Genomic DNA, 25,029 nt, shown 5'->3' with positions numbered 1-25,029 from the left:
CAGAGCAGCACTCAGCTGCAGAGAGCTTTGAAGTGAATGCATGTGTTAGTCCTAACACATCCACAGACCCTGTGCAGAGGCGCACCTGGAGGGAGCGTGCTGTGTTTTGCTTACTCCGCAGCGCCATCTCCTGAGCCAGCTGTTGAGTAGTCAGAGTGCAGCAGCCACACCGCATCTGGGGCGAGTTGAGTCAAGATCATTGTGGTTCCCTCAGTCACTATGAGGCTGCCCAGGGGCCCAGGGCCCCCAGGCTTTAAAGTGTTCTCTTAGTCATGTTTCCTTTCCAAATTCAGTCATTCCACAAAGATGGTGGGAGGTACTGGGTTAGAGTGGTGACCACATCAGCCATGGTTGCCTCCCACCGATGGGAGTGCACAGACCCCCAAGGGCAGCTGCAAGGGAACGCTGGGTAGAGCGGGTGTGAGGAGGCTGGTGCAGTGGCAGGTTAGGGGGGCACATTCACCCAGCCATAAGAGGTCAGGGAACTTCTAGAGCAAGATGTGGAGGCAGTAGCCGAGGAAAGGGATAAGGTGGAAGAGGGTTCCCAAGACAGGGAACAGTGTGGAAAGGCACAGACACTGAGAGGAGGCAAGTGGCACTACAGGGAAGGAGCTCAGGCAGGGGAGCTGCAGGGCCTGGTGTGCAGGGGAGAACCCTCTGGCCGTGGGTGGGAAATGGGTGGCAAGGAGGGCATGAGACCCACCCCCACCCAGGAGAATGCAGCAACAGGCCTTGGGGGCTGGCTCCCTCCCGTACTGGGGGGTGTGAACGTTCAGGCTGGATGGGTGAGTGGGTGATGGCAGGGCCTGAGAAAGCCAACCAGGAGGAAGTAGAGGATGGGGGTGGGAGAGTGAGCGGGTCCCAGGCTGGGTGCTGGTTTGCTGGGTGCTAGGTTGGGGAGTCTCTGAGGCTACCAGATAGAAGCTTCTGTGTGTGCAAAACATCAGGTTTGTTGCCCAGAGAGCCCTGGGCTGGGAATGGATGTGGCTCTCCTTGGAGCTGGATGGGAAGACTTGTAGGGCAAAGTGAGTGATCCTGAGAAGCACACAATGGAAGGGACGGAGCCTTCGGAAGAGGAAGCTGGGGACTGCAGGGACACAGAGGCCGTCAGCACGCCTCACCTGCCTGCTCCCTGGCGTTCCTGGGGGTAGATGTTCCTAAGGGAGGCGTGTGGGGGTGGCCCCGTGTCCCTGATGACTGCTTCCCTCTCCAGAAGCCCCTGCAGCAGCTGTGGAACGCCATCCTGCTGGTGGCCATGCTCCTGTGCACAGGCCTCGTGGTCCAGGCCCAGCGGCAGGCGTCGCGGCAGAGCCAGCGGGAGCTCGGAGGCCAGGTGGGAGCCAGCCCCAGGGAGCCCCAGTGCCCTCAGCCCTTGGGCCTGCAAGACTGTGCCCGTCCTCTCCCCACAGGTGGACCTGTTTAAGCGCCGCGTGGTGCGGAGACTGGCATCCCTCAAGACACGGCGCTGCCGGCTGAGCAGGGCAGCGCCGGGCCTCCCGGATCCGGGTGCTGAGACCTGTGCCGTGTGCCTGGACTACTTCTGCAACAAGCAGGCTAGTGCCCGGGGTAGAGACCAGCCATCAGCTCACCTGTGATGCCTCCCACCTTTACTCCTGGGACCTCGGAACCAGCCCCACCAGGCCCTTCTCCTTCAGCCCCCAGGGCTACAGAGCAGAATTTCAGGGGGCTGGGGGAAGCCGTGAGGTTTCAGTTCCCCAGCTGAGGCGAGGGGCATGGGACCAGGCACCCCCACGTGGAGTCCTGCTTCGGTGGCCTGAGCCCTTCTTCCCCCACCCCTGTAGTGGCTCCGGGTGCTGCCCTGTAAGCACGAGTTTCACCGAGACTGTGTGGACCCCTGGCTGATGCTCCAGCAGACCTGCCCGCTGTGCAAATTCAACGTCCTGGGTGAGCACCAGGGGCGGGGGCCCTCGGCCTACTCCGCCTGCTCCTCACCTGATGCCTCTCTCCCTGTTCTTCTTCCCTTCCCCTGCAGGGAACCGCTACCCCGATGATTAGCTGCCCAGCTGGACTCTGCACATGGGGATGGACCCTTCCTGCCTGCACCCCGGTCCTCAGCCTGGGCTCCCAGGACAGGACAGGATGGGACAGCAGGACAGACAGGACAGCAAGCCCAGTGGGTGGGTGGAAGGATGAGGGCCCCACCATGTCCACACTGGGAAGGAGGGCCCCACAGCTTCAGACTGAGGATCTATGGCTGGGACCAGTCAGTCAAGGAAGAGAGGTCACTTTGGGACCTTCTCTGCAATCCTGTGACGTGAGTCCGCCCTCCTCACAGGCAGCTCCCAGGTCAATAAGGAAAGAGAATATGAGGCCAGTGTAGCTGTCGCCAGGGTTCTGGGAGCTCCCTGTGGCCTGTCTGGGAATCCCTGGGGGCTGAGACTACAGTGGCCAGGTTTTGTGCTTATTTATTGGGGGGTGGGTTGAGGGAAGAGCTATCTGGCCTTGGGGTACCCTGGCCTGATCATCTTTCAGGATACTTCTTGTCAAGGCTGTCTGCCTGTTGCCTTTGGTCCTCAAGCACTGGGAGTCATGGGTCCCACTGCCTGTCCAGCCTGGCTCCCTTCCTGGGCCTGGCTAGGACCAGAGGCCTTAGAAACCATCCTGTTCTGGACTCCTTGGCTGCGGCTTTGTGTTGCCGACTGGGATACTCGAAGCCGCAGGATCAATGTGGTGCCTCATCCAGGGGCATCCATTTTTTTTTTTTTTTTTTTTAAAGAGTTGGAGTAGGGAAGGTTTAATAGTAAAATAAACGTGGCTATATTTTAACATAAGATGTAAAATGTGTATGGGTGCTTTAAGATTTTAAAAAGTTACCTTAGGTTCTACTGCCTGTGGTAGATGGAATTCTAAGATGGCCCCCAAGGTCTCCCACTACCACCCGCCGTGAACATGCCTTGCATTAATATAATCTCTGGAACTGGGACTTGAAGGGATTTTATTTATTTATTTTATTTTTATTTCTTGAGATGGAGTTTCACTCTTGTTGCCCAGGCTGGAGTGCAATGGCGTGATCTCACCTCACTGCAACCTCTGCCTCCCGGGTTCAAGTAATTCTCCTGCCTCAGCCTCCCAAGTAGCTGGGATTACAGACATGCGCCATCACGCCCGGCTAATTTTGTATTTTTAGTAGAGACAGGGTTTCTCCATGTTGGTCAGGCTGGTCTCGAACTCCCGATCTCAGGTGATCCGCCTGCCTGAGCCTCCCAAAGTACTGGGATTACAGACGTGAGCCACCGCGCCTGGCTTCTCAAAGGGATTTTACGCCCATGGTTGGGTCCTGTCTTATGGCAAGCTGACCTGAAGATAGGGAAAGTATTTGAGTGAGCCTTGCCCTAACCACATGAGCCTATTCAAAGTAGTTTTCTGCTAGTAGAAGAGGAGGAAGTCAGGGAATTGAAGCATGTGGGGGATTCAGCACATGAGAAATCCTCTGTTGTTGACTTGAAGATGGAGGGAGCCCCATGGCAAGGAAGGTGGACGGCCTCTAGGAGCCGAGAGAGGACCTGGCTTACAGCCAGCCAGTGAGGACACGGGGACCTCAGTCCCACGGCCGCAAGGATCGGAATTCTGCCAACAAGTGGAGCTTGGAAGCCAATTCTTCCCCAGAACTGGCAGAAAGGAACGCAACCTGGTAGATGCCTCAATTTTAGCCCTCTGGGACCCGGGAGCGAAAAAACCCAGCCACACAGAACCCGGACTTCTGCCGCCAGAACTGGGAGCTAATGAATACATGGCCACGGAGTTGATGGGCGCCTGAGAGAGCTGCTCAGCTGTGAGGTCCTTCCCCTGGACTTGAGCACAGGCCTTCTGGCTCAGGGTGCTGAGGGATGGTGCTCCCCTGTGAGGGGGGTGCCCAGGGCACCCCAGCCTCCCTCAGGAACTCCCAGGCCCCTCAGAAGCAGGAAGTTGGGCCGACCAAGGCTGTGGTAGCTCAGCTATATACATGGCCCCTCTTGACCCTTCTCTGTGAACTGAGGTGCCCTACCTGACAGCCTCTTCACCAAGGGAAAATGCTTCAGGCATCTGGGAGCGTGCACCCTGAGAAGGCCTCAGCAAGGTTTTGGAAACTGTCCTTCACAGGTGAGGTGGCTCAGGGTAGGCTGGTGGCTTCATGAGGAAAACCAGAGCCCCAGATGCTTGGCCGCATGGCACCCTGGGCTGAAGAGACCCCCAAGGGACAGGGATGGGAAAGCCAGGGCTGGCACGGTGTCCTCTGTTTGGTGGAGGCCTTGCCCCGCCTTCAGTGGCCTCCTGGGGCTATGACCTCCAGGATTTAGAGAAACCTTCATGACGGTCACCATTTCCTAAAGGCAAGGAGTTCCTCAGTGAAAGGAGGCCTGACCTCTTGGGTCCTTAATGTGCCCAGCGCAGGTCCAGAGCCCGAGTGGGAGGCTGAAGGCGTTGCTGCCCTCTGCCTGCTTCAGACCTCCTCACCGGCCCTTCCTCTGTCCCCTCCCACCAGAGCCCTTTCTGAGTTGATGTGGGCCACTGAGGCCAGGTTCACCCCTCGACCCTTGCTCTGGGGATAGAAAAATGGCCCTTCACCTGGCCCGGGTCCTAGGAGCTTCCTCTGCCCTGGGTGTACTCTCCTATCCCACAGCCTCTGCCGGGAGGGAAGCAGGAAGGCCCCTTTTACTGAGGGCCCATAGTGCCAGGACTCTGCTGACTGACTGAACTACATGGCTGGGGACTCAGTGGCCCCTGCCCAGGACAGGGAAGGAAGGGTCTTTCCTTGGCTTAGTCATACTGTGAGGCAAAGATTGCTGTGGGCCAATGGCTGGGGCTTTATTATAGTGGGTGGGCTGCCAGCCACCTCCCATCCAGCCTCAGCCCTGGGCCACAGGCTACATGGGCCGCTCCTGGGGCTGGTGTGCAGAGCTGGCCTGTCCCCGGCCAGGTGACAGTCTCTTCCTCAGTCTGACCAAGGCCTTGATGGGGTTCTGGGTGCAGGTGTCCACGTGGGTCACACCCTCCAGCAAGGACTTGCTGGGCTGGCTGCAGGGCTGCCGAGGTGGGAATGTGCAGGGCTGCCGAGGTGGGAATGTGCAGGGCTGCCGAGGTGGGGATGCGCAGGGCTGCCGAGGTGGGGATGCACAGGGCTGCTGAGATGCGGATGCGCAGGGCTGCCGAGGTGGGGATGTGCAGGGCTGGCCCAGCAGGGTCCTGCCCGTCCTGCTGCTAGGAAGGTGCTGTCTGCCCAGAGGCCTGAAGGAAAACCAGATCCAAGATCCCCTGTGAGTGCGGGGTACACTGCACTTGCCTGCCCCACCTCCAGTAAAGCCTCACTCACCCTGGGGACGTGCTCTGGGCCTGGACTGGGGATGTGCTCTGGGCCTGGACTGGCGGTGTTGCTCCCTGGGTTCCCTTGCTGGAAGGGGACCAGAGCCGGTCCTGCGGGATCAGCTACAAAAAAAAAAAAGCCAGTCTTATAAGGGCCCAGGAGTCCCCTCCCCACTGTACAGAGAGGGTGTCGTAGCCAGGGATGGGGAGGGAAGGGCCGGGCGCATACCCATGGGCCCTTCCACCTAGGGGCAGGGCCTAGGAAGCCTTCCAGGGCCTATTCTCAGCTGCAGAGCCTCGGGTAGGCAGCAAGTGTGGGGAGGTTTCTTTCTGACATGGCTTTTTTTTTTTTTTTTTTTGTAGAAACGGGGTCTCATTATATTGTCCAGGCTGGTCTCAAACTCCTGGGCTCGAGTGATCTGCCCACCTCAGCCTCTCAAATTGTTGGGATTACAGGCATGAGCCGCCGCACCCGGCCCAACGAGGCTTCTTGTTGCACTTAAAGGAATGATGGCTATAGAGGGGATATGGGACTGGAAGGTACTGGATCCGTAACATCCTCATGCCTTCTGGAAATGTGAAAAATGTTTCACAAAAGCACAGCCTAAGGCCTCATGTGATGAGGTGGGCTCTCCACAAGTTCCCGGGGCAGAGTCTGAAGACCTCTGCTGTGTAGGGGCTTCTTCCTGGTCCCCAAGGGCCCGCCCTCTCAGGCCCACCTTGAGGCCACCCTGCTGGGCCACTTCCCGGATTTTGGACAGCATTGATTGGAGCCGCCCGTTCTCCTCCTGTAGGACCCGGATGCGGATGTCGTTGGCCTGCACTTGCCTCTCCATGTGATCTGTGACGTTGCCAGAGTCTGTGGGACATGTTATCTGGGATTCCACGCTGCTGGATCTGCCTCCTGTGCCCAATGGGACAGAACCTTAGAAGGGAGGCACACCAGCTTGGGCAGGTGGCCTGGCAGGCACAAGGGAGCTGTGTAGTGCACCAGGCCTCCCAGCTCATCTTCCTTCTCCCGAGGCCTTATTCCCCCTTCCCTGTCCCCCCACCTGTGGGGAAGATGACCATAGTATTATAAAATCTGAGAGCTGGGTGGGACCTAGAGCTCTCAAAAGACTTAGCAAGGCCGGGCGCGGTGGCTCACGCCTGTAATCCCAGCACTTTGGGAGGCCCAGGTCAGGGGATCATTAAGTCAAGAGATCGAGACCATCCTGGCCAACATGGTGAAACCCCGTCTCTACTAAAAATAGAAAAATGAGCTAGGTGTGGTGGCAGGCCCCTGTAGTCTCAGCTACCCGGGAGGCTGAGGCAGGAGAATCACTTGAACCTGGGAGGTGGAGGTTGCAGTGAGCCGAGATTGTGCCACTGCACTCCAGCCTGGCAACAGAGTAAGGCTCTGTCTCAAAAAAAAAAAAAAAAAAAAAAAAAAAGACTTAGCAAATAAGCATGAGAGGAGAGTGAATCTCTGACAAGGCCCCCTGTTTTGGACAGGCTACAGCCAAAGTGAGCTGTCCAAGGTCACACGGCCAGCTCAAGCGCGGGAACGGCAGGAATTCCGCGAGGCTACTCTTCCCCTGCTTTTGTGATGGATGCTTCCTCCTGGCTCTATGAGCCCGGGGGGAATTGCTGCCCCTTCTGGTTCAGTTTCCTGCTATGGGAAATAGCTATGGGGCTATGACCTGCCTCACAAGGTGGTTGAGAAGGGGACAGAAGGGCCTGGATGATGTCTCACGAGCAGCTAACTGCAGATCTTCCTGCCAGCTCTGCAAATGGATTTGCCCCAGCGCTTTAGGGGTCTGGAGGGGCTGGGAGAACCCAGGTCACCTGATATCCAATCCTTTGCCAAGATGGGTACCTAGCACTCCTATGCCATGGGGTCCAGGACAGTGGGCAGCTGGAGGCTGTGTCCTTGGGACTAGTCCCATGGTGTGGTTTGGGGACCCATTCCAAGAACCAAGAAGGGAGACACAGAGAAGTCGAGCAAGAATTAGCATGTGATGTAGTGAAGAGCATAGGCTGTGGGGACAACCAGACCTGTGTCTGGGTTTGGCTGTTGTGACTAGAGGCAGTCACATCACTGTTGGGCTTTCACGTCCCTATCTATGCAGAGTGGATGACGCATGAAGCACTTGCGTGCTGTGGTGGGTCCACAGGGGCTGCACTGCTGGCCGCCTGGCTTTAACACCCTTGCTGCAGGCTAGGGAGCTGCAGTCCCCAGTGTCCTGCCCACACGAGCCCTCAGCTGCTGGCCCTGAGCCCCAGCGTGCCCTTGGCACCATCCCCAGTCCCCTACCATGGATCTGGGTCTCGGTGGGCCTGTGCAGGTCTGGGAAGGCCACCAGCAGCCGCTCCCGCTCCTTCAGCTCCACCAGCTCCCGTTCTAGCTCCAGGATGGTTAGCCGCAGGTCCGTAGTCGCCTGCTCCAGGCCTTGCTTCTCCCTCTGCAGGCTCTGCAGCAGCTCCTGGGGCAGGGGGAGGCTCAGGCCTGGCTCCTGAGTGAGCCACATGGCACTCAGCGCCCCGGGGCACCGTCCCTACCCCTGAGACAAGACACGGGACAGGCCTGCAGGCACTCAGTTGGCCGGAGACTTCTCTGGCAAAAAGGAAGACCCCCACCCTCACCTGCTGGGCCCTGAGCTGGCATTGCCCCTGCTCCCGCTCGCTCTGCAGCTGCTCCTCCACGCAGGCCCGCTGGGCCTCAGCCTCGTCCAGGCTGCCCCGCAGCTCCTCACGTTCCTGGTCCAGGCTGTCCAGCTGCTTTAGCAGGGCTCGCTGCTTGGCCTGCAGAGACTAAGCAGGAACGGACAAGCGGGGAGGCTGTGAGACCCACAGGGCTAGGCCCAGCCATGTGGAACTAAGGAGGCTGCAGTATCTACTACCCCCCGCTGCTACCCCCCTGGGGTGTGTGTCTGTGTCTAGGGAACGCTGGTCACACGCGTGGAAGGGTAGGGGTTGGGGGAAGCTGGCAGCAGGCAGATGCACACCAGACCTGGTCAAGGCCAGGACCCCAGCTTGAAGACCCCGGCCCTTGGAACGCAGTTGGCTGGCTCTGGGAGTCTCACCCCCACTTCCTTCCAGTCACACATAGACCCCACTTGGAGAGGAATTCTGGGAACTAAGTTTTTCTTCTCCTCAGGTCTCCAGTGTCACATCATCCCATGTCGCTGAAGCCCACATTTCCTAACACCCACTGAATGGAAAGCAGGAAGAACTAATGCTGGACTGCTCGGAGTCCTGGCTCCACCTCTCACTAGCTGTGTGGCCTTGAGCAACTTCCTTAACCTCACTCAATAAGGCTGTTTCCTCATTCGTAAAATGGGGGTGACAAGAGTATCTACCTCCTGTTGTTGTAGCGAGGAATAAGCATCAGAGGCTGTGGCGCCTGAAGCCTTGGTCACAGCAGACACCTGATACATGGCGGCTGTGACAGTTTGCAAGGCACAGAGAACAGCACCCACTTGGGGTAGAAAGGCTTCCCCTACCCTGGGCCCATGTCTGACCCTGGGGACTTTCAACTGAACTCCTGGCTCCTTGCTGAGCTTTTGAGGGTAGACCCAGCCAGAACAGCCCCCAGACCTGCCCCTTTCACTGGGCAAAGGTCACCTACTCCCTCAACCACACTTCTGAGGACTCCTGTGAGGCCCCATTGCCCAGAGCACAGCTATGCCCTGGGCCCTGGCTCACCCTCTGCCCGCCCTATCCTTCCTCTGGCTGATGGACTAATTGCCTGTCATGGGCGTCCAGCTCAAAGGCCACCTCCTCCTAGAAGCCATTCTGGATTCCCATGGCAGATGTGGCCATCCCTCCCTGCACCCCTTAGCCATCTGGCAGGAGAGTGTGGCACACCTGCTCTTCTTTGCCTGTGGGGCGCTCTTCCAGAGTGAGGCCTCACTGGGCAGTATCAGTCCCTGGGTCACTGTTCCCCCAGTGCCTGGTTCAGGGTAGACTCTCTGTAAAGGCGAGTCAACCCCCACACCTGGAGGTATCTCAGGGAGCAGATGCCCAATACAGATGATCCTCCATTCCCTGACAGTGGAGCCCTCTTTCCCTGCAGCCTACATTGCAGGTGCCCAGGCTGGCGAGGGCCCTGGCCTCACCTCCTGGTGGCGGACCATGCTGTCGACACGGGCCTTCTCCTTATCCAGCTCCGTGCTGGCCCAGCAGATCTGCTGGCCAGCGCCCTCCAGCCGACCCACCAACAGCTGCACCTGAGCCTCCAACTGCTGCACCTGCTCCTCCAGCTGCTGCACCTGCCTCTCCGCTGCCGCCCTGCGCTCGCCTTCCTCCTGCAGCTGCTGGGCCTTTGCCTCTGCAGCATCGAGTGGACATGGGATGAGGTAGGGCAGGGGAGCACTGTACTACCTCAGATCTAGGATGGGAGCTCACATCCCATCTCTGGGCCTCAGAGTCCTCAGCCACAAAATGGGGCTCTAGACCCCACCTGAGGTGGGTTTGGAAAATAGAAGGTGCTTTCTTGGTAGGAGGCGGCACCCCAGTTTGGTCATCACCAATAGTATGGTTGGTCAGGCCCACCCTCCTGTGGCTGGTTCCCTTCATCTTTGCCCTGGATGCTCAGGGGACAGAGATGGACGATGCTCATCCAGCCACACCCCTGGCTTGAGATGTGGCATGGGGGCCTATGCCGGGGTTCCTTACCCACAGCCTGCGTGGACTCCCGCTGCTGTTTCAGTTCCCTCTCCAGGGTGGCCATCTTTGTCTTTAGGTCACTTGTTTCTATGGCAGCCAAGAGAGAGGCCCTTCAGAGGGTCCCATGGACCTGGCCGGTGGCCTTCATGCCCAGTGTGCCCCGTGGAGTGAAGGCAGCCCATCGCCTGCAGAGGGGCCGCCTGCGGCCATGGGAGGAGCTCTAGGGAGGCTGGTGGAAGCGGCTGGGCCCTTATCCACCCTGCTTCTCATGGGCTGGCTGTGATGTGTCTACACCTTTCTGGGCCTTGGTGTCATCCATGGAGGCAACTGTGAGGCTCAGAAAGGGCAAATCCCTCAGGCCTCCCATCAGTGGGCACTGGCCAACTTCTGGTGCCAGGAACTTTGTCTCTAATGGCTTTTGCCAAAACCAGAGAGGCTGCTCTGCTTGGCAGTGCCAGGGGAATAACTCTCTGGAAGTAGCCCTCAGTGACTGACAGTGCAAGTGGATACATACCTCGGTTCCCTCCCTGACCGAGGGACGAGTCTGGGCAAGTGTCCTAGCCCAGCTCCTGGTGGCCCCAGCGGGACTGAGATCACAGTGTCATCACTGGATGAACACAGCCTTCCTTGCTGCCCTCCCTTCCCTGCCTCTTGCCTGTGTCCCAGCCTGGGTTCTTCCACACAAACCACTTGCCCTGGAAGCCCTGTCTCACAAACATCCATGCAAAGGCTGTGGCAGAGGCCCTGGGCACCAGGCGTCTGGCTTCTGGGGCACAGACCTGTTAGCAGCTGCTGTTTGTCGTGCTCCCACTCAGACAGGCACTGCTTATCCTCCTCCGCCTGTCGCCGCCGTGCCCCCTGCTCCTGTTTCAGCGCCTGCTCCAGCTTGCCCGCCTGCTTCCTCAGGCCATCCTTCTGCCCTTCGGCCTCCTCCAGCTGGGCCCTGAGGGCCTCCACATGCTTACTGAGGCGTGTCAGGTCTTTCCTCTGCTCTGCTGCCCAGCGGCCCACAGTGGCAGCCGGCAGTGGCCTAAGCCCCATGCTGTCCTGCACCAGTTGCTGGAACTGGCCTAAGGACGAGGGCAGGTTCTGGCGCTGACACAGGCTGATGACCGCCTTGCCCACCTTCTGCAGGCTTCCCTGGACGCTGGCGCATGCGTCACAGGGCACCAGGGCTGTCTCAATGGTCTGGGAGTGGACACTCCTGGTGTTCTTGGAGGTCGTGGCTGGGAAGTGCAGGGAGGCTCTGACAGGGATGCTCTCTGGCTCTTGGCAGGTCTGGGGCAAGCCTAGCACTGGGGAGGAGGGCTTGATGAACTTGGCAGTCAGACATTCAGGGCTCCTGGCTGGCTCGCCCTTGGTGGTGGGCTTGGAGGTGGGAGTCTCCCTTTGGTTTGCCCCTTTCTGTATTCAGAAAAAGACGAGGGAAAGCAGGTGAGGGAGAGAGTAGAGAGGGAGGTGACTGGTTCCCTGGGGGATGTTCTGTGGACAGTGTGACAGCCTTGCCTGACACTCAGACCCTCAGATGTTCTCTGACACCGACATGAATAAGAGAGAACTTTCTCCCTCTTTTACTCTGACTCAGCTTACCACACCCAGGTCTCCTCTCTGCGGCCCGCACCCCCACACCCAGGTCTCCTCTCTGCGGCCCGCACCCCAAGCTCCAGGCTTGATCTGATTGTATGCATGGTGTTGGGAGGGTGATGGTGACGGTCACAGCTGCTGGTTACTGGGCTCTTGCTTACTGAACCTGCCTGCTCTTGTGTCACCATAACCACTCTCAGTTTTAGTTTCCTTCCCATCATGGGGACAGTGGTCCTTCCCCAGTGCGTGGTTGTGTGGATTATGGGATAGCCCATAACAAACAGGGATCACATGACCTCTGTTGTACAGATGAAGAAACTGAGGTTCAAAGTAGGCAAGATTTTTCCAAAGTCCCACAAGGATGTCAGAGCCAGGAGCAAGGCATGACCCCCAAGGCCTGCATTCTTAACCGCCACACTGCGTGGGGCTTGATTGGGAGGGCGGTGGGAGCCAGTGAAGGCTGTGGTACACATAGTGGTAGGCTAGGAAGCCAGAGCTGGGGCGAGGTGTGAAGGCCACTACAGTGGGGAGACAGAGGCTGAGGCTGACCCACCTGAGACAGAGGCTGGGACCCACCTGTGGGAGTGGCTGCTGGTGGAATGTGCCCAGCCTCAGCAGGCTGTCCCAGAAGCGCCGCACCGTGAGCCCCACGGACATGCAGGGCCCCACAGCCTGTGCAGGGGGCATCATCTGCTCTGAGCCAAGGTTCTCCAAGTAGCTCATGCAGCTTTGAAGCAGCAGCAGGAGCCTGCAGGCAGAGATGCTAGGTTGCTGGGGCCCAGGCTGGTGCTAACATACCCTCAGACCATACGACCGCAGCTCTGGCTCTGGGGAACTGGCCCAGGCATCAAGAGCTTGGAGAGTCTCAGAATATGCTCTGCTGGGCCAGCTTCAAACCTAACCCAGGGGCTACTTCCTCTGGGAAGCCCTCCCTGGCCACAACCTCAGCTTGGGAGCCTCTTCTGTGTCTCCTGGGTGACATTTCTGCCTGGCTCTTCTCCACTGGACCAGGGAGCTCTGTGAAGCCAGGCCTGGCCTTGCCTCAGTTGTATCCTGAGTCCTTGAAAAGTTCTGGGTGAACGGCTGCCTTATATCCAGTGGCCCAGAGCCTCCACCTGATAGATGACAGAGCTGAGACCCAGAGAGGGGAAGAGCTTGCCCACAGCCACACCTTGATAGGGCAGAGCAGGGAGTGTGTACAGTCTCCTGAGGCTAGTCAGGGGCTTCTGCAGGGTGAGCTGCTTCTGTGACAGTGGAGACCTGTGTCAAGACAGCTGGGTCTCTGTCCTAACCTCCAAGTTTAAAACTACAGTCAGGCATGAATTGTAAGAAAAAGGAGTATTATAATAAAAAGCTAAGTTTGCATTTGCATGGGAACCAAGCTGTTTTAAAGAAGTATTGTGTTTACAACACACACCAGGAAGATGAGTGAACTTAGCTTGTTGCAGATGCAGGAGGGTCATCCCAAAACCTGTAGGGCCTTGGGCAGAGAGGGCCTGGGGGAGGAGGTGCCAACTGTCTCCAGGCCCTGCCCCTCTCTGGCCAAGGTGTCCTCTTCTGCAAACAGGGACAACAGCACTTGCCATGGTGCCAAGCAACACCGGGGAATGGGAAAGCATCTGAAAAGAGGACAGAGCATGGCCTTGGCAGAGCAATCCGTCTGCTCAGACCAACTGACCCTCGCAGCGGGAGACTGTGGTGCTGTCTGCAGCCTTAGCCGTGATCCCACCCCTGCCACGAACTGAGCAGCTCAATGCTACACCACTCTAACTCAGCCAGAGGCAGGCAGAGGGGTCAGGTAGGGCAGACGGCATGTCAGAGACAGCTTCACAGAGAAGCGGCTGGGTAAACCAGGCCATGATGGATGGGCAGGACACTCCTAGCAGAGGGACAGTGTAATGCATAAAGTCACGGAGAAAGGAAGGTGTGTTCTGTGCTCATACACGTTCAGCTGCTCAGAGGTTACAGATGTTGCTTTTGTACCAAGGGCTCCTCCAGCCCTCAGAGTGGTAACCCTGGCTTCTCCGTCCCTAGGCAGGTCATCCTGAAACCACTGGAGTCTCTCTCACATTCTTTGCCACCTGTTTGGCCCTCATGGCTTTAAGGTTGTTTTTTGTTTGTTTGTTTGTTTGTTTTGAGACGGAGTCTCACTCTGTCACCAGGCTGGAGTGCAATGGCACGATCTCAGCTCATTGCAACCTCCACTTCTTAGGTTCAAGCAATTCTCCTGCCTCAGCCTCCAGAGTAGCTGGGACTACAGACAGGCACCACCACGCCCGGCTAATTTTTGTATTTTTAGTAGAGACGGGGTTTCACCATGTTCGTTGGCCAGGCTAGTCTCGAACTACTGACCTCAGGTGATCCACCCACCTCGGCCTCCCAAAGTGCTGGGATTACAGATGGGAGCCAACGCACCTGACCATTTTTAAGGTATTTGAATGCTAGGACCCTGGGATACAGTCTCCAGGATGTGAAGGGCTGGTGACCATGTTAGCTTTGCTTTTTCTTTCTTTGAGACAGGGGCTTGCTCTGTTGCCCAGGCTGGAGTGCAGTGGCATGATCATGGCTCACTGCAGCCTCGATCTCCAGGGCTCAAACAATCCTCCCACCTCAGCCTCCCAAATAGCTGGGACAATAGGCACACACCAGCCAGGTGCAGTGGCTCACGCCTGTAATCCCAGCACTTTGGGAGGCTGACGCAGATGGATCACCTGAGGTCAGGAGTTTGAGACCAGCCTGATCAACATGATGAAACCCCGTCTCTACCAAAAATACAAAAAATTAGCCAGGTGTGACAGCAGGCACCTGTAATCCCAGCTACTTGGGAGGCTGAAGCAGGAGAATCTCTTGAATCCAGGAGGTGGAGGTTGCAGTGAGCCGAAATCACACCACTGCACTCCAAGAAGAGCAAAACTCTGAAGAAAAAGAAAAAAAAAAAAGGGCATGCACCAACACACCCAGCTAATTTTTAAAATATTTTTGTATAGATGGGGTCTCCTTATGTTGCCCAGGCTGGTCTCAAATGATCCTCCCATTAACCTCCCAAAATGCTTGGATTACAAGTGTCAGCCACTGTGCCAAGCACACCATGTTAACTTTATTTTTATTTTCACTTTTTTTTTTTTTTTGAGAAAGTCTTACTCCATTACTGAGGCTGGAGTGCATTGGCATGATCTTGGTTCACTGCAACCTCTGCCTCCCAGATTCAAGTGATTCTCCTGCCTCAGCCTCCTGAGTAGCTGGAATTACAGGCACGCACCACCATGCCCAGCTAATTTTTGTATTTTTAGTAGAGACAGGGTTTCACTATGTTGGCCAGGCTGGTCTTGAACTCCTGACCTTAAGTGATACACCCGCCTTGGCCTCCCAAAGTGCTGAGATTATAGGCGTGAGCCACCATGCCTGGCCAACCATGTTAATTTTAATGATAGCTTAGAAGTGATGGGGCTGCAGGAGAATCCGCGAGGCTCTTCCCAGCGGGTCAGGATTTGGAAAAACACATCCCGTGTCTGGCCTTGTGATATGCAGAGGGAACAGCACAACCCACAGGACAACAGGAAAGAGAGCCCGGAATGGAAACTCTGAGAAGCAACTATGGGGTCCCCGACACAGAAACCCTGAGGAGGCAGCTGGGAGCGGCTGAGAGACCGTGGCCACAGCTGTGGCGCCACAGAGACCAATGGAATGGAAATCAACTGCCTGAGGTGGACAGGCTAGGAGAGCCTAACACAGGATAGCACAGCACACAACACAAGACACATGATAAAAGGTAAGACCACTTTGAAAGTCCTCAGCTGATGTGGCCCCGACAGGTACTCAATGGTGACTGTTGTTCCAACATCACCCCTGCCTCTGGAGGGGCTTCCGTAGCTGCCACTGGTTTCAGGGGCAGGTGCTGGCATCCTGAGATGACCAGGCTTGGTCAAGGCCCTCACCTGTCGATAACCAGCTCCAGCAGCACAGCATGGGACAGCTGCGTGAACTCGGGGTCACCCGGAACATGGTCATAGTGCTCCAGCAGGGCCACCATGTCGAGGTCACAGGCCATGCGGTCAGGGAACTTCCAGGAGGGGAAGCGCACAGGCCCGGCGCGGGAGAAGACGTCTACGATGGCACCCTGCAGGTCGGTGAGGTCTGTGCGCAGGCTGTCCATGCAGGCCTGGCTGCCCAGCAGGTGCGCCATCCTCACAGCTCCTGGGGTGAGCAGAGAAGAGCCCTGCCAGCCAGAGCCATGTGGCTGCTGCAGGAAGAAACTCCCTGAAACCCTCATCTGCCCAGGAGCTGCTAGGCCGGAAGTTCACCCCAGACCCTGGGGAGAAGTCTGTTTCCCAGCCCCAGGTGACAAGGCCTTTCGGACCCGGTTCTGGGTGGCCTCACCAGCCTCTCAGTTCCCCTACCCCAAGCACATACTGCACATACTGCAGAGTCCATCACTCCACAAGTCCTTCCTGAGGGCTTGTGTATGTCGGGTCCCCTGCTCAAGGCTGGGTGGATACAGCTATGGGCAAGAACATGCCTACCATCCTTTCCTCCCAAAGTGAACCCTTGAACAGGGCACACACAACTGAGAGTTATAGCTACAGCGTGATGGGGAGTGTTGGGCCACACCAGGCTACTGTCATATCCTGCCTAGACCACTGCAGCAGGTTCTAGCTGGGTCACAGACCTGCCCTCTCCAATCTGAACAACTTGGGCTCCAGAGATTTGGATGAAACTCTGTTGGACCATGTCATGCTGGCCACAATGCCTGGGTACTCCCTGTGGCCTGTGGAAGAAAAGCCACCTCCAGACATATCCCTCACCCCACCTCTCTCCAGTCCCCTCCCCTCTACCTGACAGTCTCCCCTCCTACCACCATCAGCTACGAGTTGCAGCTCATGCACACCAGGCACTTGTTTCTAAATCCTTGCCCATCTGTCCCCTCTGCCTGAATCATGCTCCCCTGTCCGATTCCCATCACCTGGCTAACTCCTCTCATCCTTCAGGGTTCCTGGATATTACCTCCTCCAAAAAGGCTTCCCTGAGCACCCAACATGCTGGCTTAGATAATCCCTCTGGGCTTCCCCCATTTCAGCTGTGATTGTTCTCTGCTGGAACGGCCTTCTCTCTGAGCCACCTTAGTCCCTGTGGTATCCCCAGTGTGGCCAGCCAGGGACCTGGCCCATTGTAGATGCTCACTGGCAAATAATGACTGAGTGATTGAATGGAGAAAAGAAAAAGAATCGCAAAGAAAATTTAAAATGCACTTGACTTCTAAAGTGTAAGAGAGGAAAACATGAAAACTTGCATTGAGACCTATTGTCACCATGCTGGTGACAGAGAAGCCATTATATATATAGGTTTTTTGGTGTTTTTTTTTGAGATGGTGTCTAGCTCTGTTGCTCAGGCTGGAGTACAGTGGCGTGATCTCAGCTCACTGCAGCCTCCACCTCAGCCTCCGCCTCCTGGGTTCAAGCGATTCTCCTGCCTCAGCCTCCTGAGTAGCTGGGATTACAGGTGCCCGCCACCAGGCCTGGCTAATTTTTGTAGTTTTAGTAGAGATAGAGTTTCTCCATGCTGGCCAGGATAGTCTTCTGACCTTAAGTGATCCATCCGCCTTGGCCTCCAAAAGTGCTGGGATTACAGGTGTGAGCCACCGCACCCAGCCCCATTATATATATTTTTAAAACAATTTTTGTTTTCACTGATGCATAATAGATGTCCATAGTTTCAGGGTACATAGTTTCAGGATTATTTAATGCATTCATATAATTTGTAAAGATCAAATAAGTGTACTTAGAATATCCATCACCTTAAATTTGTCTTTTCTTTTTTCCTTTCGTCTTTTTTTTTTGAGATGGAGTCTCGCTCTGTCGCCCAGGCTGGAGGGCAATGGGGCGATCTTGGCTCACTGCAAGCTCCGCCTCCCGGGTTCATGCCGTTCTCCTGCCTCAGCCTCCCGAGTAGCTGGGACTGTAGGCACCCGCCACCGTGCCCAGCTAATTTTTTGTATTTTTAGTAGAGACGGGGTTTCACTGTGTTGGCCAGGATGGTCTCGATCTCCTGACCTCGTGATCCACCCGCCTCGGCCTCCCAAAGTGCTGAGATTACAGGCGTGAGCCACAGTGCCCGGCCTTGTTTTGTTTTTTGAGACATGGTCTCCGTCACCCAGGCTGGAGTGCAGTGGCACCCTCACAGCTCACTGTAGCTTCAACCTCCTGGACTTAAAGTGATCCTCCTGCCTCAGCCTCCCAAGTAGCTAGGACTACAGGCATGTGCCACTACACCTAGCTAATTATTTATTATTTTGGGGGGGTAACATCTTGAGCTGGCAATTTAAAAAAATTTTTTGTAAAGACGGGATCTCACTGTGTTGCCCAGGCTGGTCTCAAACTCCTGGGTTCAAGCCGTCCTCTCTGAAAGGCTTGGCCTCTCAAAGTGCTGGGATTACAGGTGAGAACCACCACACCTGGCCTTTTTTTTATGCTAAGAAACTTTTGAGGCCAGGCGCAATGGCTCACGCCTGTAATCCCAACACTTTGGGAGGCCAAGGCGGGCGGATCACCTGAGGTCAGGAGTTCAAGCCTGGCCAACATGGTGAAACCCCATCTCTACAAAAATACAAAAATTAGCCGGGCATGATGGCGGGTGCCTGTAATCCCAGATACTTGGGAGGCTGAGACAGGAGAACTGCTTGATCCCGGAGGTGGAGGTTGCAGTGAGCCGAGATCGCACCATTGCACTCCAGCCTGGGTGACAGAGCAAGACTCTGTCTCAAAAAAAAAAAAAGAGAGAAACATTCCATTTATTTTCTTCTAGCTATTTTGAAATGTACAATAGATCACTATAAACTAGTCACCCTACTGACCTATTGAACACTAGGACTGCCATTACGTTTTTATACAGAGAATCACAGCCCTGCCCCTTCCTGGCCTCAGGCAAGTCACTGAGGCCTAGCTGTAAGATGGGGACATTGTCTCCAAGCAGGCCAGGTTGATGTGAAGGCATTAAAGGAGTCATGAGGAAGGTGCTTGGTCCAATACAAGGCACCAGTAGAAGTTCTTAAGCAATATTAACTATTATTATTATGAATAATATTATTAGCAGTAACCACAGCGAAGCCCATCCTTGTCTTGTGCTGGGGCCTGGCTCCCGTTCTTCCCCAGTTCCCCTGCCGCCCACACAGAATGCTTCGGGTCCATCTTCTGCCGCCTGTGGACATCTGAAGGCGGTGATCTGGATGAACAGTCTATGATCCTTGACTCAGAAGGTGGAGAAGCGAGACACTGCCCTGGTCCCTCCTGTGACTTATCACCCTCCAGCAGGGCTGGGGTGTGAGTCGGCAGCTGGTTTCAGAGCCAGCATTCTGCTGGGAGTCAGGCAGCTATGCGGATGCTGAGCTCCAGCTCCTCCCCACCTGCCAGCAGGGGCCCCTTGTCCTTGGTGGATTTCTCAGTAGCAGGAAGTACCTCCTTGCACCAGCCCCTCCCTGAAGCAGGGGCTGCTTGGGCAGCATTTAGGCCATGGCCCCTTCTGCCTCCAGCAAGTCCAGGGCTGGCTGAAAAATTGTTCTCCCAAACCTATCCTCCCTCATCTCAGAAAACAGCACCCCACTGAGTGTACCTGGCTTGGCCCTTGCCTAGGCATTTCCTGAGTTCCCTCTTCCCTCTACCCCCATGTCCCAGGACCCAGTGCTGCCGATCCTACATCCAGACCACACTGGGAACCCAGCATTTCTCTCCATCAACACTGCTCCTACCCCATCATCTCCCCAGACACTGCCAGAGCCTCCCTGAGGGGTGAGCCACTTCCCTTCTGCCCTGTACCACCTGGTCCATCCTGGTTGTACATGGCAACCAGAGCGATTGTTTAATAAGGCAACCCACCCCTGCTTGGAGCCTTTTCCTCTCTTTCTACAGCACCAAGACTGGACCGCTTCCTGGGGCTCCTGCCCTGTGTGGCCTGCCCCAGCTTCAGTGTCTCCCCACCCAGAATGCGCCCCTCCCCACACTTCTTCTAGATAAGACACCTCCCTCAGGCCCCCCGCCAAACATCCCCTCTTTAGGAAAGCTCTCCAGGGCCCCAGGCCAGGCGAGGTTCCCTGTCACACATTCTCAGAGCATCCTGTTCTTTTTCTTCCCAGCACACACCACCGCCAGAATCGAATCATTATTTGAGAAGTTATTTGTGGTTGGCAGCCTGTCTCCCTGTGAGCGTGTGGTATGACCTGGTCACCTGGGCTGAGAGGACTAAGGGCCAGCCTGTGCCCACAGGTGCTGGGAAGCTCAGAGGCACCCAGGGGAGGGGTGGACTCTTCACCCTCCCAGAAGACAGGGCTTTCCCCTTACCTCTGTGCAGGTGCCTGCCCGTGGAGCTGGAGTGACTAAGTGTGTCTGGTTCTCAGATGAGCCTGTGGGCTCCAGGGCTCTGGGTCAGAGGCTCATCCAGGTGCCCAGCTTCCTGTCTCCAGTGCAGGGTTGGCCCTGAGTAGCTCTTCAGACCCTGGGAAGGGATGACAGTGACAGTGAGTGAAAGCACAGTCAGGCACGGCTTCCTGGGAGCAGGGTGGAAGGCTGTCCAGGAAGGAGAAGGGGTTCCAGGCTAGAGGAAGGAGGGGAGAGAAGGGGCAGGTGGGCTGCCTGCCTCCAGCCTGAGCAGAAGGCACTCTTCAATAGTGCTGGCTTTGACTGAAGAACCTACTGTGTGCCACTTCCCTGAATCTGCCTCATTTCTACAGAGGAGGAAACTGAGGCTCTGAAAAGTTAGGGAGCTTGCCCAAGGTCACTCAGGAAGCTGAGATTCTGAGTCCACCATCTCTGCTCTGTCCTCAGGCCATGCTACTTCTAGAGCAGCAGTGTCCAAAAGAAATATACTACAAGCCACACATGGGATTTTAGGTTTTTCTACTAGCCACAGATGGGGTACAGGAAACGCTACCCCAAAATATGGCACCTTAGAAATGCAAAAAACTGCAGAAGCAGGAAAGCCACTCTCATCTTCCCCTCATCCTTCTTCTCTGAAGCAGGCCGCCAGGAAGGTCAGTCTGTGACCTCTCCCCTCCTTCTCCCCTGAAGACCCTCATGTGACAGGTGTCCTGCCCCATACCCAGATGGGAAGCAATGTCACACAGGGACACCAAGAAGAATCTGAACAAACAGGCCTTGCTAAATCCAGGCCCTCCCTCATGTATTACTATTAGATCATACCTTTTTTTTTTTTTTTTTTTTAAAGACGGAGTCTTGCTCTGTCACCCAGGCTGGAGTACAGTGGCACAATCTCAGCTCACCACAACCTCCGCCTCCTGGGTTCAAGCAATTCTCCTGTCTCAGCCTCCTGAGTAGCTGGGACTACAGGTGCACGCCACCACGCCCGGCTAATTTTTGTATTTTTATTATTTTTAAAATTTTTAATTGTATTTATTATTTTTTTGAAACAGAGTCTCACTCTGTTGCGCAGCCTGGAGTGCAGTGGTGCAATCTTGGCTCACTACAACCTCCACCTCCCGGGTTCAAGTGATTCTCCTGCCTCAGCCTCCTGAGTAGGTGGGACTACAGGCACGTGCCACCATGCCCGGCGAATTTTTGTATTTTTTATTAGAGATGGGGTTTCACTGTGTTGGTCAGGCTAGTCTCAAACTCCTGACCTCATGATCCGCCCACCTTGGCCTCCCAAAGTGCTGGGATTATAGGTGTGAGCCACCGTGCCCGGCCAATTTTTGTATTTAGTAGTAGAGGCAGGGTTTCACCATATTGGTCAGGCTGGTCTCCAACTCCTGACCTCAGGTGATCCACCCACCTTGGTCTTCCAAAGTGCTGGGATTACAGGCGTGAACTACCGTGCCCCGCCAGATCATACCTTTGGGTCTACCAATCATAATTCTGCATACTGACCATAAAAACACAGATTTCCTTGTTTCTTTGGGTTTTCATTTCTGAAGGTTTCCGTGTCAGGGAAAACTTTTTTTTTCTTTGAGATGGAGTCTCCTCTGTCGCCCAGGCTGGAGTGCAGTGGCGTGATCTTGGCTCACTGCAAGCTCTGCCTCCTGGGTTCACGCCATTCTCCTGCCTCAGCCTCCAGAGTAGCTGGGACTACAGGCGCCCGCCACAACACCCAGCTAATTTTTTTGTATTTTTTAGTAGAGATGGGGTTTCACCACGTTAGCCAGGATGGTCTCGATCTCCTGACCTCGTGATCTGCCCGCCTCGGCCTCCCAACGTGCTGGGATTACAGGCGTAAGCCACCGCGCCCGGCTGGAAAACTTTTATTAAATTTGTATGCTTTTCTCTTGTTAATCTGTTTTTAAAATTTTATTTCATTTGTTTATTTTTTAGAGACAGGGTCTCACTCTGTTGCTCAGGCTGGAGTGCAGTGGTGCTATCATAGCTCACTGTAACCTTGAACTCCTGGGCTCAAGTGATCCTCCCCCTCAGCCTCCTGAGTAGGTAGGACTACAGGTGGGTGCCACCACACCTGGCTAATTTTTTGTTTTTTGTAAAGACAGAGACTTGCTATGTTGCCCAGGCTGGTCCTGGCCTCTTGGCCTCAAGCAATCTTTTGGTCTTGGCCTCTGAAAGTGCTGGGATTATAGGCATGAGACACCTTAATATTTTATTAAACTTGCAATGAGTGAGGAAAATATATTACTTTTTCTCCCCTACACATTAAAAAGAGTAAAAAAAAAAAAGGTCAATTAATTTTAACAGCATATTTTATTTAACCCAATATACCTAAAACATTATCATTTCAACATATCAATATAAAATTATTAAGGAGATTTTTAACATTTTTATGGTATTAAGTCTCAAAATCTAATGCGTGTTTGACAACACATGGCCATTTGGACCAGAAACCATTTCGAATGTTCAAAATCTGTGTTGGCTGGTAGCTACTGTATTGGATGGTGCACAAGATCAGATGCTGTGTGTGCATTCAGCAAATGAGGACTGAGTATCTGTTCCATACCAGGTACTACGTCAAGACCAGGAACACAGCAGGGCACAAGGAGCCCTGTCCTCCAGGAACTACCAACGATATCTGAGGGTCTCTGCAAGGGGTAAGCTTGTGTGTGCCAGTTTCACCCATGGGATATCACCCAAGGGATACGTGTCTGCCCCATGACACTCACAACACACATGCCCACATCCTGTACTCCTGTTGTCTTGGCAACTGCCTCTCATGAACTATTGCTGCCCAAGAGATTTTATGTCTCCAAGGAGGGAGGCAGAAACAAAGGCAAAATAACACACGGAAGTATTCTGGGTTTCCTTCCTGGAATGGGCACGAAAGAAATAAATCAAGAAGCCCCAACCCGGGAGGAAGTGTATTCACGTGGCAAAGCATCTGGAATTCATAAGCTTGCTTGTGAAGGCACCAGGAAACACTGATCTGTTCACCTTCAAATAACTACAGCTGCCGTATAGGGCCATCTTGGATATCAACTCCCACTAGATCCTGGTTCAGATAAGCAGCAGCAAATGCCCAAGTGTTAGGAAAATCCAAGATGACCTTATGTTGTTTGTTCTGAAAACTGAGGTCATGCAGATACAAGCATGGTTTAAGAAGTACTTTACGTGCGTGTCAAGCGAAGAAGCACTTGACGTGAGCTCTTTCTGTAATTCCTGGGTCTTGAATGGGACCCTCAGTTTGAAGCTGCCAGCCCTGCAGTGTACCCATGACCACAGAGGTGACAGCACTAACTGAGCCCTTAGGGAGGAGCAGCAGCTATCTCTGCCTCTCCTCAATTTCCTGGGGCTCAAGGTGGACTTCTGACTCCCAGAGAAGAGCAGGAGCCTTTCCTACACTTCTGTTCAACATTCAGGCGCCTTCTCTCTCTGAGAACTAGTACCCTAATCCTACTCGGTAAAGATGATGCCTACTTCCCAGCCAGGGTGCCTGCTGAGATTCAAAGTCACCACCAGGAAAACACGGGAAACTCTAAAACCAGCTATGTGGCAGATGTCAGTCTCAAACATGAGATTGTTAATTGCCTAGATCCCTGGGGACACTGAAGGGACGGAGGACAAAATAACTAACTGCACTAGTAGAGGAATAAGACTGGCTTGAGCTTGCATTCCCACTCTACCAACTCCAAACTTCACTGTCCTCATTTGTAAATAGGTTGCTATAAGGAATAAATGATGTAACGCATGAAGTGTTGGGCACAGTATCCAGCTCATAGTAAATGACCAATACATCCCAGCTATCATTATTCTACATTAATAACAACCATGACACACAGCTACGATGTGTGTGGGGGAGTGGGAAGACTTGAGAGAGCAACCTTTCCTATCACTCCCTCATTTCACAGGTGAGGAAACTGAAGTCCGGGAACAGGTTCGGAGCCAGCTCCCCGCTTTCCGGAGTTGAGGAGGGGAGGAAGGAAAGAGGGGAGAATCGCAGGAGAGGGAGAGAAGCCGGCAGGATTCCGAGGTAGGCCTCTGGGGAGCGAGCCGCATAGCCTGCAGGGCCGCACCTGTGAGAGTGAGGGGTGAAGCCTAAGGCAGCAGCCCTGCGTGATGGCTCATGCGTGTAATCCCAGCACTTTGGGAGGCCAAGGCAGGAGGATCGCTTGACCCCAGGAGTTTGAGACCAGCCTGGGCAACATAGGGAGACGTCCTCCCATGTCTCTACAAAAAAAAAATTTAAAAACTGGCTGGGCGCGGTGGCTCACGCCTGTAACCCTGACACTTTAGGAAGCCGAGGCGGGCGGATCATTTGAGGTCAGGAGTTCCAGACCGGCCTGGCCAACATGGTGAAACCCCGTCTCTACTAAAAATGCAAAAAAAAAATTAGCCGGGTGTGGTGGGCGCCTGTAGTCCCAGCCACTCGGGAGGCTGAGGCAGGAGAATCGCTTGAACTCGGGAGGCGGAGGTTGCAGAGAGCCAAAATCGCGCCACTGCACTCCAGCCTGGGTGACAGAGCAAGACCTTGTCTCAGAAAAAAAGAAAAAAGAAAGAAAAAGAAAGCAGCAGCCTTGATTTGAGAGGGAGGCCCCAGTGGGGCTTGAGGGCGGGACTACGGAAGGCAGGGGGTGGAAGCAAGAAAAGGCAGGTCCATGGGAAAAGGGAATTAAGGGCGTAGGATTTGGAAGAGGGGCTTGGAGGATGTGGGTCTGAACTGAAAGGGGGGACTAAGGGAGTAGGGAAGTGGGGCTCTGAGGCGGCGAGGCTGAGGGGACAGGGGCTCTCCTAAATGAGAGACCAATGGGAGGGAGCTTGGCTCTTGGAAGGCGGGGTCGAAGGGAGCGAAGTACCGGCCTCTGGAGTAAAGGAGCCGCGAGGTGAGTGCGGCGGGGGTCCGGCGGGTGACGTACAACATCTCACCTGTCTTCGGCGTCGCGGTTTCAGCCTCCGTGTCTGGTCGGCTCCCGGAACTGCCCCCGGCGAGCCTGCGGCTACCGGGATCCCCGGAAAGCCCTAGTCGGGCGCTTAGACCGCTGCCTTGGCAACGGCGTCGGACGCAGCGGTGCCCGCGGCGAGGGGCGGGAAGCGCGTCACGGCGAGGGGGCGGTCCCGG

At 55.2% G+C, this 25,029-nt stretch overlaps 2 protein-coding genes across 4 annotated transcripts in view; one reads left to right on the top strand and one right to left on the bottom strand.

Annotated features, from left to right (window-relative positions):
* The window catches only part of RNF215 (ring finger protein 215), a 13,573-nt gene extending 5,681 nt beyond the window's left edge, over positions 1-7,892 (top strand). For 2 of the 3 annotated variants that reach the window (XM_063722840.1, XM_054543323.2), the window contains 4 exons: positions 1,214-1,333; positions 1,410-1,553; positions 1,803-4,101; positions 5,665-7,892. In XM_063722840.1, the coding sequence (XP_063578910.1) occupies positions 1,214-1,333; positions 1,410-1,553; positions 1,803-2,012 (474 nt within the window). In that variant the 3' untranslated portion in view covers positions 2,013-4,101; positions 5,665-7,892. The remainder of the gene's footprint in view (positions 1-1,213; positions 1,334-1,409; positions 1,554-1,802; positions 4,102-5,664) is intronic. The other variant, XM_002831005.5, reaches the window with a different exon arrangement.
* CCDC157 (coiled-coil domain containing 157) lies at positions 4,782-25,013 on the bottom strand. Its single transcript, XM_024240114.3, has 12 exons — positions 24,837-25,013; positions 19,863-20,016; positions 15,471-15,729; positions 12,112-12,283; positions 10,731-11,355; positions 9,961-10,038; positions 9,402-9,613; positions 7,927-8,094; positions 7,598-7,766; positions 6,021-6,205; positions 5,312-5,424; positions 4,782-5,226 (listed from the first exon to the last, which is right to left on the bottom strand). Exons 3-12 carry the CDS (start codon positions 15,716-15,718, stop codon positions 4,866-4,868), a joined length of 2,331 nt encoding a protein of 776 aa, XP_024095882.3. The 5' UTR covers positions 15,719-15,729; positions 19,863-20,016; positions 24,837-25,013; the 3' UTR covers positions 4,782-4,865.
* Between the last annotated feature and the right edge of the window lie 16 nt (positions 25,014-25,029).

The sequence above is a fragment of the Pongo abelii genome, chromosome 23, assembly GCF_028885655.2.
Source record: "Pongo abelii isolate AG06213 chromosome 23, NHGRI_mPonAbe1-v2.0_pri, whole genome shotgun sequence".
Lineage (NCBI taxonomy): Eukaryota > Metazoa > Chordata > Mammalia > Primates > Hominidae > Pongo > Pongo abelii.
The sequence above is the reverse complement of the archived record's forward strand: the minus strand, read 5'-3'. Positions and strand labels throughout refer to the sequence as shown.

Bases quoted from the DNA above. Each gene is read 5' to 3' on its own strand.
- CCDC157 (XM_024240114.3), bottom strand. From the start codon at position 15,718: ATGGCGCACCTGCTGGGCAGCCAGGCCTGCATGGACAGCCTGCGCACA. The intron at 10,039-10,730 runs GTCTGTGCCCCA...TGGCTGCCATAG, and splicing joins CAAACAGCAGCTGCTAACAG to AAACAAGTGACCTAAAGACA. The intron at 5,425-6,020 runs GTGGGCCTGAGA...TTTTTTTTGTAG, and splicing joins CCCAGCAGGGTGGCCTCAAG to CTGATCCCGCAGGACCGGCT.